Here is a 14807-nt window from a genome sequence, read left to right as displayed (position 1 = left end):
TGTGCGCGAGCAGGCAGGCAGGCAGGCGCAGCAGGTGTGTGTGAGGCGAGAGCCGCAGGCAGAGGCAGAGGCAGAGGCTGGCGAGAGTGTGGAGAGCGGAGGCTGCAGAGGCGGCGAGCAGCATTTGGGGCTGCGCGCAGCGGCAGCAGGCGTCTACGGCCATACCACCCTGAACGCGCCCGATCTCGTCTGATCTCGGAAGCTAAGCAGGGTCGGGCCTGGTTAGTACTTGGATGGGAGACCGCCTGGGAATATCGGGTGCTGTAGGCTTTTGCCTCCACTCGGCCCGGGGGCCCGCCCCGCCCTTCCACCTCTCCACGCCCACCCCAGGCCTACTGCCTCCTCCGCCCCCCTCCACACCCCTGCCCTCTTCTTTCCTCCAAGCCAGCCCACCTTAGTCGGCTTCTTCACAACCCCAGCCCGCACCGCTCAGCCTGCCTTCTCCACACTTTCTCCACACATGCTCACACACCTTCCTGCCACGCTGACTCCCTCACAGTCACAATCACCTGCTCCACACACACTCAACCCCTAGCTCCACCGTGCTCACAGCCCTGCCTAGGGAGCCCCTGCCCACCCCACACACTCTGACCACACCGCAGGCCCGTGCCACACCCTGCACTTCCGCACGGGGGCGCACTCACACCCACCCCACACCCCCCCCCCCCCCCCCACCGCTCTTGCCTAGCTCACTGGTTTCTCGCTTCTGGCTGCAATCACATCTAGCCTGTGGCCAGCAGCTCCCTGACCGGACCCGGACCGGTATCCGCCCATCACTCAGACACTCCACCCGCCCCTCTACTGCCTGGCATGACTTCCTGTGGGTACCTGAGGGGCTTCTTTGTGGCTTTGCCCAACCTTCTCTATGTGTGATGCCTACTCCTTGAATAGAAGAATTCCAGTCACTGAAATGAGGCTTAGCTCAACTGTTGTTTTATCAAAGCCAGCCCCTCTTAGCCTCCTTCTTTACAACCCCAGCCCACACCGGTCACCCTCACTTCTCCACACATGCTTATACACCTTCTGGCATGCTGAGTCCCTCCGAGTGACAATCACCTGCTCCACATACACTCAACCTTTATCTCCATTATGGTCAAAGACCTGTCAAGTGAGTCCTTTCTGTACACTGATTGTAGGTTGGGAACCTTGCAAATCCACTTTTCTTTAGTGAAAATATTTTTAACCTTCAGTCAACATGTGTTTTAAGATTGAGGAGGATTTGTCAGAAAAACACAGAGCCCTGAGCACTTCTACTCAAGGGGAGTTTGTTGAGTTTCCAACTTAAATCATATATATATATATATATATATATATATACATATGTGTATATATGTATGTATATATCTATATATACACACTGACACACATATTTTTTTTATTTGGTTGGATAAGCAGAAGCCATGGGTAGGCTTCCTGTTTCTGGGTGACACAGTGCTAGCTTGACCTGTGTATCTATGTCAGATCTGGATAGTGCAGGCATTATCCACCAACCGGCTTTTTTTTTTTTTTCCAGGTAAGGGTTAGGTTCATTCAGTAGACCTCCTGGGACCAGGCAAGGTTGGCACTCTATGTGGCTGGGAAAGGCCTGGGATGAGAGAGAGCTGGGAAAGAGAGGAAAGAGTGAGGAAAGAGCTAGAAAAGAGCAGAGAGAGCACAGAGAGAGTGCATCTGGGCCTGGGCTAGGCCTTATCTAGGGTATCAGTGGAGAAAGGTGTGGCCACATCAAATTCATATGTGACCTCTTCCAGGTGTACCAGTTGCCTAGGTAAGGCAGGTACTGGGTGGAGACTTTGCTGTGAGGAGGGTGGAGTCTGCTAGCCATCCAGGAGTGGACCTTACATTCCAGCCTTTTAATAATCATGAAATAGGGCGTGGATTCTCCCTGGCTACTTCCTGCTGACAAGGGGTGTCGACAATAGGGGTAAAAGGCTGGAATTTGGTCCCCTCCCAGAGAAGGCAGTGAGGACCAGCTATCCGTTGGTGGCGTGAGTCCTTAGATGAAGTCAGGAGAAGTCTCATGAGCATTGAGGGGCTGGAAAAAAAATACCAGAGAGGGGCTGGAAAAAAAATACCAGAGAGCAAATAAATGGCAAGAGAAGGACTTGGGGCTGAAAATGTTGGTAGAAATGTCCCTAGCTACTTCTGACATCTGGTGACTAGGTAGAGGAGAAGTCAGGTAACAAAGGCAAGAATATAAATTCTTGTCCAGTTAATAGGTAGACAGGTATGGACACTAGATGGGCAAGCTTCTTACTTCTACTAATCTCCCGGCTCTGGTTAATTTTGAAAGGGCAGGCACCAAGTGGCTGATGTGACATCATCTCCTCTTACTCCTCTCCATGTTCCCTTCTTCCCCAGACTGGTGAGTCTAGGTGCTCGTTGCTGGGATGGCTTGTCCCTCCCAGTTGGTATTCAAGGAGGTTTGAACTCAAGGCCTAGGCAATGTCCCTGAGCACTTCTGCTCAAGGCTAGCACTGAACCACTTTGAGTTATAGTACCACTTGCAGAGTAGAGTCTTGAGCCATGCTTCCAGCCTGGCTCTTTGCAGGTTAGTTGGGAGATGGAGTCTTAGGGACTTTTTGGCTTGGGCTGGCTTTGAACTGCAATCTTTGCCACAAAAGCCCTTTATTATTTCCAATTAAAGCAACAAGGAGATCAAATAGAATAAGTAGAGCTTACCTAGTCCTTATCAAGAATTGCCCACAAATATTCTGAAATGACAAAACTCATTAGATGTAATGAGAATTATAGCACAGATATGCCCAGTATTTTAGAACCATGTAGGCAAAACTCAAAATCTAAAATTTTGACAACAATGTTTAGACATCTTTGCTAACAAAGCACATCACATGGTTGGGCCTCAGTTGCCAGGGCCTGTGAAAAGAGCAACTTATTAGCAAGGCATCTTAGAATAGCTGGATGGCATTGTAAGTTTGGTGGAAGGTTAAGGGTCAGATGGGGCCAAACCCTTAACCCACCATGTGACCAAGATGGAGAATTCAAGATGGCGAATTTCTGAAAAATGCAAAGAAACCCTGAACAAATAGATCAAGCCTACATTGGCTAGCCTTTGAGAGGGAACCTAGAAGGGGGTCCCCAGGACCCAGCCTGCATCGCACCCTTCAGGGTACAAGCCAAAATGTAGAAAAGAGAAAGGGAGAGATAGGGAAAGTTGGACATGAATGGCAGAGAGAGCAAAGAGAGCCCAAAAGTAAACAGACTTCTGATCATTTACCATTGCAGTGGCAAAAACTGTCTACATCTAAGAATGGCATAAAAATGAGGCGCTCTGTCTTTCCAGGGAGCATAGGAGGCATTTCAAAGGGGTTTCACGGCTCAGGCGTGATTCGCAGCACCCCATTAAATGAGTAGAGTCAGTCTGATGAATGAAGGAGAGCGCTGACCAATCAGAAGCGGTGTACCAACTTCCCCCAGAGCCCTCTAGAGAGAAATGGCCAACCCCCCCAAAACCAAGCGTCCTCGGCTTCAGAGGTGACCGGCCTTTCAGCTAATGGCCACAGGAGCTCTCTGGCGTGGCGCCACATCTGAACAGAGACTGAGCAACAGAGAGCCGTAGAGAGTAGTTTCACTCACCAGAGTAGAGAAGTGGTGTGGATGTGGATGTGAAGGCAGCAATGGTATCGATGTGCTGTGTCCGCAGCAGACAGACGGCTTCGCAAAAGGCCGTCAGTATTCCTCAGAGCAAAAAGGGAAAAACAAACAGAAAAAGAAAAAAGAGGGGAAAAAAACCCAGAGAGGAATCCCACCTATCCTGACTTTAAGCCCTTTATCCGAGTCACGGCACCATTTATGTTAGGTTTTTAAAAAGAGGTAGCAGAGTAAGAACAGCAGCACGCACGTGGTATTCAGGTAAGGGGTAGGTTATTCAGTAAACCTGCTGGGACCAGGCAAGGTTGGCACACCACGTGGCTGGGAAAGGTCTGGGAATGAGAGAGAGCTAGGAAAGAGAGGAAAGAGCTAGAAAAGAGCAGAGAGCAGAGAGAGCGCAGAGAGAGGGCATCTGGGCCTGGGCTAGGCCTTATCTAGGGTCCAACCGGCTTCTTCTGGGCAGCTAAAAGGCACATGTCCTTGTTTTGCTCATGGACTTGTGACCAAACCTTGCCCCCTTTTGAATAGTAAGTCATTAAAAACAAAATCTAAAGAAACAAAGAAGAACTAAGAAAAAAACAACTGTTAGGGTTGTGGCTCGTGTACTGAAACTCCTGTCTAGGAAGAATTAGATGTGAGCTTCTAAAAAAAATTTCTGGGACACCTCATGGTTTGGTTGCTAGCTTGAATGTATTGTTGTTGATGCTTTTTAAATTCTTTGTTTAGTTGGATGGATGAGTAGATGGGTCCACTGAGCTATCCACACAGTCTGTGGTGCATTCTGTTAGCTTAAGTTTGCCCAACGTTGGCAAGGCCCATAATTTTATTCCCAGACTGGAAAATAGACAAACACTGGCTGCTTCATTATTCTTTTATTTCCACCTATTGCACCACACACCTTTGCATGTCTCTAGAACTGTGAAAAAGATAATAGATCAGGGAAAAGGAGGCCAGGGAAACTAGCATTGCCTGCATGTCCAATGGTGCTAGACTCAGGAATTGTTAGATTCAGAGCACAGACCACCCTTTTCTTTGTTTGAAGGCTTCTTCATGTTAGAATGAGGCTTTTGCTTAGGTTAGGCTTATTGGTGGCCTCAGCAGTATAGACAAGGGTTTTGAGTGGTCTTAGGTAGTAAGGCTAGGGTTCTGCTTAGAGTTAGGATCACAAGTTGTGCTAGGCTGAGCATTAGCAATGGAATGAGGCTTGATCAGAGGTTCGACTGTAGGCTCCAATCAGGTATGAGGGTTGAGGTTCAGTTAGGGTTTACATTTTGGCTGTGTTTAGGGTCAGAATTGGGTTAGGTTTAGCATTAGGTGGAGTTAGGGGATAGAGTTAAGATGTCATGTCAGTAGGATTGTTTGGGCTAAGGTGAGATTTGGGATCCCCTAGAGCTAATTACATTCAGATGAGTTAAGGTATTAATAGTAAATATTTCACAACCTTCATTAAAATCCTAGTCAATGTAAGATAATATTCAAAAATGACACATGGTGGCTGGGAAGGGATGTGAAGGGTAAACAAAGAAGGAGGCTGCAATGCTTGGTAAGAAATGTACGCATTATCCTGCCCATGTAATTGTAACCCCTTTGTACAGTATGTTCACAAATTAAATTAAATTTAAAAAAATGACACATGGTGCCAATTTTATTTGCAACTATTATCACAGTATTTTAACTCAAGCTCACAAGTTACACTTTGACCCCTGCTCTGGATATATGTTGAACTACTGTAGAATTCACCTGTGTTAAAATGCTGTTGACAGGCCTAGATGGAGCATACTCATTGGTTTTGTTTTGTTTTTTTTTGGTCATGGGGCCTGAACTCTGGGCCTGGGTGCTGTCCCTCAGCTGTTCAGCTTAAGGGTAGCGGTCTACCTCTTGAGCCTCAGCACCACTTCCGGTTTTTTCTGCTTATGTGGTGCTGAGGAATTGGACCCAGGGCCTCATGCATGCAAGGGAAGCACTCTACCACTTAGCCATCTTCCCAGCCTCACATACTTGTTCTTGAGAGTCATGTTGAAAGCCGCCTTCACCATGAGTATGTCCTTAGCAAGGTGCTTTGTAGTAAGGGGAGATTCCTTAGTGTAAAGCAGGTAATTCTGAAGAGGTAGTGTCTATTTACCATCATCAGGAACTTCTAGGGCAAAGCAAAAGGCTCCTACTGGAATTGAGGAGGAAAGTGCACCATTTCATAATCTAATATAGACAGTTCCATCAGGTAGTTCACCAAATATGCTGCTCAACATCAACTTCTCTAATTCTGATGTTCTATGAAGGAGGTACAGGGTTAAAAGGTGGCTAAGAATAAAGTTCAAAATTCTTTTTTATTTTTTTTGTGAACATACTGTACAGATGGGTTACAATTACATGCGCAGGATAATGCATACATTTCTTACCAAGCATTGCAGCCTCCTCCTTTGTTTACCCTTCACATCCCTTCCCTACCTTCCCCCCCTCCCCCCGCACCAAGGTTGTAAAGCTTGTTTTCGACATGACAACTTGTACTTCTCATTGTTGCAACAGGTCCACCTGTATCCTTAAATGACTTGTTTTTCCCCATCTCCTCCACAAGTTATACTGACATCAAATATAGTGAAAGCAGGGGTTATACTGTGGGGGAGGGACATACAAAGCAACAAAGAGATAATCTTATAAATGCATTAGAAACAAATGCATGAAATAAAAAAGCATTAAAATACATGTTCAAAACTCTTATAATCCTCATTTCCATCTGTCTGATTTGGTGCTGATTTCTCTCCTGTGCAAACTCTGATGTCTGCTAAGATCTGACTTGTAAGTGAAAGACTTTCCACATTTGCAACATTCATAAGGTTTCTCTCCTGTGTGAATGCTCTGATGCACACTCAGATTAAACTTCTGCTTGAAAGACCTTCCACAATTGTTACATTCATAAGGTTTCTCTCCTGTCTGTATTCTCAGATGAACATTGAGGTTTGACTTGTAGTGGACTTTCCACATTTGTTACATTTCTAATATTTCTTTTCTCTGTGTTCTCTGATGCTCGAGGAGATTTGATATGTCTGAAAGGCTTTCCACCTGTGTTCAATTAATATGGCATGTCCCTTATGTGTTCTCTGATGCCTCTTGAAGGATGAATTGTGCTATTCATATGGCTTTTCTCCTGAGTGTGTTCTCTGATGGGTACTGAGGTGTGACTTGGTAATGAAAGACCCCAGACTCCTGGGATACTTTCGTCTGCGGGAAGGCGCCCCAGAAACCAAGACCCCAAACCAGCAGATGCAACAAGCAAGAGGAATTTATTCAGCGCTTGCACTATCGGTCTCTCTGCCTCTGCATGGGAGAGAGCCCCGAGCAGCGGTTACAGGCATTTTTAAAGGCAAAAACCACAGGATTAGCATAAGAAACCAGGTGCCCCGGGATTGGTCCATCTACAAGTCACTGTGTACTCCAGCAATCATTTTGCTACGCGGGAAACTTTGTAACATTCTTCTTAAAATGGTTGGCTCAGGGCAAATCTAGGGGGAGCTGTCACCCTGGAGGGGAGTTCACATAGTTGCAGGCTTGTGATTGGTTGACGTCTGACCTAGTTTGCTGGACTCACCAGATGGTCCTTATATTGGGTCCCATTTGGGGAATTTTCAAACAAGAACTTAGAAAAACATACTCTTTTGTTCTTTATCTTTAACCACAGACCTTGTCCCTGGGCTGGCATCTGGACTCTGAAACTTTTTACTTATTTCCAGGGAGGGGAAGGGTCAGTGCTAGCGCAAGCAAGTTTACAGAAGCAAAATCAGCAGTTAGCAATTGTAAAATGTAACTCTAATTTTTAATCTTTCAGTAAGACTTTCTACATGTGTTACATTCATATGGTTTCTTTATGTGTGCTCTGATGAATGCAGAGACGAGACCTCTGGCTGAAAGACTTTCCACATAAATTACATTCATATGGTTTCTCTCCTGTATGTATTTTCTGATGCATACTGAAGTATGACTTCATGAGAAAAGACTTTCCACATCTGTTACATTTATATGGTTTCTCTCCTGTGTGTGTTTTCTGGTGTATACTGAGGGATGACTTGTAGACAAAATACTTTCCACATTTGTTACACTCATAAGGCTTCTCTCCTGTATGCATTGGCTGGTGATAATTGAGGATTGCCTTCGTGGTGAAAGACTTTCCACAGATATTACATTCATATGGTTTTTCTCCTGTGTGTGTTTTCTGATGTGTATTGAGGTGTGACTTTATGAGAAAAGACTTTCCACATGTGTTACATTTATATGGTTTCTCTCCTGTATGTGTTTTCTGATGCTTACTGAAGTATGACTTCGTGAGAAAAGACTTTTCACATCTGTTACATTTATATGGTTTCTGTCCTGTGTGTGTTGTCTGGTGTATACTGAGGGATGACTTGTAGACAAAATACTTTCCACATTTGTTACACTCATAAGGCTTCTCTCCTGTATGAATTGGCTGGTGATAATTGAGGATTGCCTTCTTGGTGAAAGACTTTCCACAGATGTTACATTCATATGGTTTTTCTCCTGTGTGTGTTTTCTGATGTGTATTGAGGTGTGACTTCATGAGAAAAGACTTTCCACATGTGTCACATTCATATGGTTTCTCTCCTGTGTGTATTTTCTGATGGTCAGTGAGGTTTGACTTGTAGAAGAAAGACTTTCCACATGTGTTGCAGTTATAAGATTTCTCTCCTGTGTGTTTATTCTGATGGCTACAGAGATGTGACATCCGTCTAAACGATTTTCCACATGATTTACATTCATATGGTTTCTCCCCTGTGTGTGTTCTCTGATGCCTATTGAGGTTGGACTTGATGACAAAAGACTTTCCACATGTATTACATTCATATGGTTTCTCCCCTGTGTGTGTGCTCTGATGCATGCGGAGATGTGAAATCACTATGAAAGACTTCCCACATGTGTTACATTCATAAGGTTTCTCTCCTGTGTGTGTTTTCTGATGTCTGTGGAGATACCACATCTGGGTGAAAGACTTTCCACATGTGTTACATTCATATGGTTTCCCTCTTGTATGTGTAAGCTGATGCTTGTGGAGATAAGACATCTTGCTGAAAGACTTTTCACATGACTCACATTCATATGGTTTCTCCTCTTTGTGTGTGTTCTGATTCCTTTTTAGGTTTGATTCGATGACAAAAGAATTTCCACATGCATTACGTTCAGATTGTTTCTCTCCTGTATGTGTGCTCTGATGTTTGCAGAGATAAGACATCTTGCTGAAAGACCTTCCACACACGTTACATTTATGTGGTTTCTCCCCTGTATGTTCTCTGATGCACCTTGAGCTATGATTTCCTTTTGAAAGACTTTGCACATGGGTTATATTCATAAGATTTCTCTCCTGTGTGTCTTTTCTGGTTGAGGTATGGGTTTTGCTTGAAAGACTTTCCACATGTGTTACACTCATGTGATTTGTTTCCTGCTTGAGTTCTCTGAGGCTTGCTGAGATCTGATTTCTGATAATTACATTCATGATATTCATAGGGTATCTCTCCTGAGAGAGTTTCCCGCTGTGCACTGAGATCTGGTTTGTAGTAAGAAGATTTGTTTCATTTTTTACACCTAAAAAACGAACTCTTTCCTCCACTATGTTGCTACTTTTGATTATGACTTGTAACAGATGTCTGTCTGGACTTTCCTGGCACATTTCACCGAAGCCATCTACTTGCTGGACATCTAAAATGTTTAACAAATAAGTAGATTAAAATCATGATGGGATCCAAGAATTACTTAGAGAATACTCAAGTAAAGGTAAACACATTTCCTCCCATTCTACTTACTAAAGATAATACTACTAGGAATGGAATTATGAGAATTGAATGCATTCCTCCCTAAGGAGTTACTTAACAAATACTAATAAAATCATATTCTTCTCTGGTTCTTAAAGTTTTATTGTGTGTTTAAATATCAGAGGAAATATTTGGTCAAAATACTCAATAACTGCTATTGCTTTTAAGCTGAAGACAAATAATCTGCCAATTATTTCTCTTCCTTTCTTTTCTTTCAATTTTTTTTTTTTTATTTTTGGTCTGTTGTAGGGCTTGAACTCTAGGTCTGGGCACTGTCCCTGAGGTCTTCAGCTCTACCACTTGAGCCACAGTATCATTTCCAGTTTTCTGGTGGTTAACTGGAGATAAGAGTCTCATGGACTTTCCAGCCTGGGCTGGCTTTGAACTGAGATCTTCAGTCTTCAGCCTTCTGAGTAGCTAGGATTACAGGCATGAGCCACCAGTACCCGGCTCAATTTTGTTTTGTTTTAGGGAAGTTTTTATATATTTTGCAAAAATTATGTGCTACTTTCCTTCTGAAACCTTTAGATTTGAAGACAGCATGTGTTCCAGGTTCAGAGAACCTAAGGATATATAAAAGGGTAAATTACCTGTCACCTAAGCAGGAGTGGTTCCTGAAGGGAGGATTCATGCCTATCTTTGACAAACTCTCCTCCCAGAAAATTCTACCTGGTACCTATGGGGATTTTCAAGTCTCTTTTTTTTGTATGTTCTAAAAAATATCTTCCACATTCCTATTTTCATAGCATTGCCCACATGGGTGACACTAGACCCCCAAACTTGGTTACATTTTTTAAAAGCTTTGGTTCTGAATCCTAGGTTTCTGCTCCACCGTTGAGAAGTTTCTTTTCTGACTTATCTGAGGCTGCAAATATCCTGTCCTCCTTAGTTCCTGATACCATCTATCATCAGGGTTAACAGAAAATGGAGTTCCTGTAAGTTTTCCATTTTCTTTGTTTCAGAATGGGTTCCAAAGATAAAACAGAAAGGCTAACCTTAAATACTCTCACACAGATTTTAGGATGCTCCACATTAGTGTTGGCTCACTTGGACTTGAGTCTAAAGAACTTCTTTTCTGCCACACACAGTATGGGGACCCTCATCCCGATGGGAACTGTGAATATTTGCAGAGTGACTGATCTTAGCAGAAAACTTATTGTTTTATGGTTCTTTATCCTGTGTTTAAGACAGGATTTTTTTGGGGTGTGTGTGTGGTGCTGGTAGTGGGGCTTGAACTCTGGGCCTGGGCCTGAGCTCTTCAGCTCAAAGCTAGCACTCTACCACATGAGCCACCGTGCCACTTCTGGGTTCCTGGTAGTTAACTGGAAATAAGAATCTCACAAAATTTCCTGCTCTGGCTTGCTTTGAACCACAGTCCTCAGATCTCAGCCTTTTGAGTAGCTAGGATTATAGGCACCTGATTTATATAAGATCAATTTTTCTAATCTTCCTGTCAAAGACAGGAAAAGTGCCTTTGTGTACTCACATTACTGCCTTCTGATATCTTATTTCTTTCTTTTTTTTTTTTTTTTGCTGGTCATGGAACCTGAACTCTGGGCCTGGGCACTGTCCCTCAGCTCTTCAGCTCAAGGCCAGCACCGTACCACTTGAGCCACAGCACCACTTCCAGCTTTTTCTGCTTATGTGGTGCTAAGGAATCGAACCCAGGGTATCATGCAAGCAAGGCAAGCACTCTACCGAGCCACCTTCCCAACCCCCTGATATCTTATTTCTTATTGCTTAGAATATGCCTATTTGATCTGTTCCTGTAATTCCCATAAGCTAGCCTTGGTAAAATCTGATGATATAGAGGCAAAAAAAGGAGAGACATTGTCTATTAAGTCATGTAGGTTAGTTACATTCATTCCTCCTCTTATGATGTTATTACAAAGTTATAGTATGTCTTCATCCATTACCCTAGTACCTGCTGAAAAGAATTAGGAACACAGGAATCCAGGAGATGGGATAGGAATGAGAACATCTCAATATAGTCACATCTTCTGAGCTCTCTCTTTTTAACATCCATGTCCAGCAAATGCTGACTCACCTGTGATATTCTTATCTAGGGCTTCTCCCAGCCATGGTTCTGCTCCTTGCTCCAGCTTAACAATCACTTCAGGTTTAGGAACACAGTGTCCTGTTAATGGGGAACATAGAACTTTGGTCTGGTGTAATGATCTCAGACAACCTGGTAGAAGGCTACTTTTGAACCTATTTTCTTCTTTCTCATAAATTCTAAAGAAGACCTCAAATATGTGCTCTTGATTTTAAATACCAGTTTTAAATTACTGAATTCCAAATTTGTGTCTATAATAGTGATGTACACTTTATATTAGATTATATATCAACCTATATATCGTATGGCAAATTTAGAAAAGCATCACATAAAAATTAAGTTATCGGGGCTGGGAAGGTGGCTCAGTGGTAGAGTGCTGAGACTTGGGTTCGATTCCCCAGCACCACATAAGCAAAAAAAAAAAAAAAAAAAATTAAGTTATCCTGGGGGAAACAGGGAGAGAAAATGAGGTATTGCATAACACTTTCCAACAGCAATGTCCTCATTTCCTGACAAATGTAACTTTAACTACTCTGTACATCGTGTTTACAATAAAATTTTAAATATTAAAATAGGGGCTGGAAGGTGGCTCAGTGGTAGAGTGCTTGCTTTGCATGCTTGAGGCCCTGAGTTCGATTCCTCAGCACCACATAAGCAAAAAGAAAAAAGCCAGAAGTGGCGCTGTGGCTCAAGTGGTAGAGTGTTAGCCTTGAGCTTAAGGTGCTGAGGGACAGTGCCCAGGCCCAGAGTTCAGGCCCCACAAACGGACCCAAAAAACAAAAAACAACAAAAATAAATAAATAAAATAAATAAATAAATATTAAAATGAAATAAAGTTTTTCTTAAGTAAATAATATCTCGGGCTGGGAAGGTGGCTCAGTGGTAGAGTGCTTGCCTTGTAAGCAGGAGGCCCTGGGTTCGATTCTTCAGTACCACATAAGCAGAAAAAGCTGGAAGTGGTGCTATGGCTCAAGTGGTAGAGGACTAACCTTGAGCTGAAGAGCTGAGGGACAGTGTCCAGGCCCAGAGTTCAGGCCCACAACTGACAAAAAAAATAAAATAAAATAAAATAAAAATAAAAATAAAAATAAATAAGAATATCTCTTATTCAATATTTTCCTCAGTCTCATCCAGGTAAAATTTCTTTGTGGAAACTGGGCACCAATGGCTCACGCCTGTAATCCTAGCTTCTTAGGAGGATGAGTTCTGAGGATCGCGGTTCAAAGTCAGCCCCATCAAAACTCCATGAGACTCTTATCTCCAATAAACCACTCAGAAAACTGGAAGTGGTGCTGTGACTCAAGTGGTAGAGCGCTTGCTTTGAGCTGGAGAGCTCAGGCCCAGAGTTCAAGTGCCACGATGGACAAAAGAAAAACAAAAACTTCTTTGTGGATCTCATCTCACAACTAAACATATTTGTTTTGTTTGTGTCTGTTCTGAAAATAGTATTAAGTTCATTAAAAGGAAATATATTTGATTTTTCTTGTTATCTTCACATCACAAAAATAAAAGCACATGCAAATTATTCTATTAACCAACCTTGAAGGAATTCATGAAGTATTAGTAAATAGTTTAGGGGGAAAGATTTTATAATTGGATAGAGAAAAAGTAACTGAAAACATAGAAAAACTAACCAAGAAGAAAGTCTAAGAGCCAGAACATGACTAGAGTCTCAGTAACACTTAAGGAAAGAAAAATGAGGAGGTATATTTATAAAAGAGATACCAATGAAGACTGCAGAGGGCAGATGTCCAATGCATGACAGGATCTGTCTTAGGTGAAGAAACTGTGGGAACTGTGGAGAACAGCTCAACACAGCCACACTGGCTCTGATCTTCACAACCTCCCTGTCTAAACTGCACTGAATCACCTGGGAAGCCCTGTTTAGAGTATCCTTCTTCCATCAATGGCTCTGCTGTTTGCTCTGGCTTCAGAAGTAAGTTAGATTTGGGAAACTAGTGCCCTGTTATTGGGTAATAGTATAGAACTTTCACCAAACTACTTTGAAGAATGAACTTTCTCTTATGGGAACATGATGGTCCTCAAAAAAAAGAATATTGGGCTGGGAAGGTGGCTCAGTGGTAGAGCGCTTGCCTTGCATGCTCAAGGCCCTGGGTTCGATTCCTCAGCACCACATAAGCAAAAAGAAAAAAGCCAGAAGTGGCGCTGTGGCTCAAGTGGTAGAGCACTAGTCTTGAGCTAAAGAGCTGAGGGACAGTGCCCAAGCCCAGAGTTCAGGCCCCATGACCGGACCCTCCCCCCCAAAAAAAACAAACCAGAATATTACATCTAAATAGCATTAAATCTGATCCGTATTCATATATCTATCAAGAACAAAGCACTTGCTCATGAGAATTGATGTGACCTTTGCTCACCCAAGGACACCAGGTTGCGATAGATCTCCAGCATTACATCCTTATAGAGGGTCCTCTGAGCATCATCCAGGTCCTTCCACTCCTCCCAGCTGAAGTCCACAGACACATCCTCAAATGATACCAACCCCTGTAATGGCATATTTAAGAAGTCATTAGCCATGAGTCATGAGATAACCAACTCTGAGGACTCTATTTCTCTACATGTATGTTTCTGTCTTACATAAAATGGTTGGAGAGCCAGGAATGTTGCTTATTGGTAGAGGGCTGGCCTAGCATGAATGAAGCCCTGGGTTTAATTCCTCAGTGCCACATAAACAGAAAAAGCTGGAAATGGCACTGGGGCTCAAGTAATAGTGTGCTAGCCTTGAACAAAAGCAGCTCAGGGACAATGCCCAGGCCCTGAGTTCAAGCCTCAGGACTGGAAAAAAAAATGGCTGGACCTTGCTCTGTTATCTATGCAATACAGGACAAAAAAGTCAAAGTATGAATAGCTGCCTCTATACAAACTTATTAATTATTAAAATAAGTTTTACCTTATTAATCAGGAAGTGTTTCTGGTGCTAGCAATAGAAACAAGATAAAATTCCTCTTTTAAAGAGCTAATGACCTTCACTACTGGCATCAATTGTAACTAGATGCCTAGAATCTAGATCGTCCAGAGCTCAGTCAAGAAATCACAAGGGGTTATTTCTTTGTTGCTTTGTATGTCCCTCCCCCACAGTATAACCCCTGCTTTCACTGTATTTGATGTGGGTATAATTTGTGGAGGGGAAGGGGAAAAACAAATTGTTTAAATAGGGATACAGGTAGACCCATTGCAACAATGAAATGTACAAGTCCTTATGTCGAAAATGAAATTTACAGCTTTGGTGGGGGGGAAGTGGGGAGGATTGGGTGGAGGGGTGGGGGGAAGATGGGAAGGGATGGGAAGGGGAAACAAAGGAGGAGGCTACA

The 14807-nt window shown here is 43.1% G+C and overlaps 1 protein-coding gene, 1 long non-coding RNA gene and 1 other non-coding gene across 5 annotated transcripts in view; 1 reads left to right on the top strand and 2 right to left on the bottom strand.

The window, feature by feature from the left end:
* LOC138809437 (uncharacterized) overlaps window positions 1–3973 on the bottom strand; it is a 53934-nt gene extending 49961 nt beyond the window's left edge. For both annotated transcript variants that reach the window (XR_011366842.1, XR_011366855.1), the window contains exon 1: window positions 3595–3973. This is a non-coding gene — a long non-coding RNA (uncharacterized lncRNA). The remainder of the gene's footprint in view (window positions 1–3594) is intronic.
* On the top strand, window positions 152–270 carry LOC138810246 (5S ribosomal RNA). The gene has a single exon (XR_011367057.1). It is a non-coding gene; the product is annotated as a 5S ribosomal RNA (ribosomal RNA).
* A 2614-nt stretch (window positions 3974–6587) lies between the features above and the next one.
* On the bottom strand, window positions 6588–14013 carry LOC138809430 (zinc finger protein 33B-like). Of its 2 annotated transcripts, none has more exons than XM_069995941.1 (3): window positions 13854–14013; window positions 11470–11559; window positions 6588–9309 (listed from the first exon to the last, which is right to left on the bottom strand). In XM_069995941.1, the coding sequence occupies exons 1-3, from the start codon at window positions 14011–14013 to the stop codon at window positions 7454–7456; spliced, it is 2106 nt and encodes a 701-aa protein (XP_069852042.1). In that variant the 3' UTR covers window positions 6588–7453. The 2 variants fall into 2 exon arrangements, with proteins under 2 accessions (XP_069852042.1, XP_069852043.1); XM_069995942.1 differs by lacking the exon at window positions 6588–9309 and adding an exon at window positions 9326–9985.
* Between the last annotated feature and the right edge of the window lie 794 nt (window positions 14014–14807).

Source organism: Dipodomys merriami, unplaced genomic scaffold (assembly GCF_024711535.1).
Source record: "Dipodomys merriami isolate MVZ:Mamm:240054 unplaced genomic scaffold, mDipMer1.0.p SCAF_5, whole genome shotgun sequence".
Lineage (NCBI taxonomy): Eukaryota > Metazoa > Chordata > Mammalia > Rodentia > Heteromyidae > Dipodomys > Dipodomys merriami.
The sequence above is the reverse complement of the archived record's forward strand: the minus strand, read 5'-3'. Positions and strand labels throughout refer to the sequence as shown.

Bases quoted from the DNA above. Each gene is read 5' to 3' on its own strand.
- LOC138809430 (XM_069995941.1), bottom strand. From the start codon at position 14,013: ATGGCTAATGACTTCTTAAATATGCCATTACAGGGGTTGGTATCATTT. The intron at 11,560-13,853 runs GTGAGCAAAGGT...CCCCATTAACAG, and splicing joins TCGCAACCTGGTGTCCTTGG to GACACTGTGTTCCTAAACCT. The intron at 9,310-11,469 runs GTGAGTCAGCAT...TAAACATTTTAG, and splicing joins CCTAGATAAGAATATCACAG to ATGTCCAGCAAGTAGATGGC.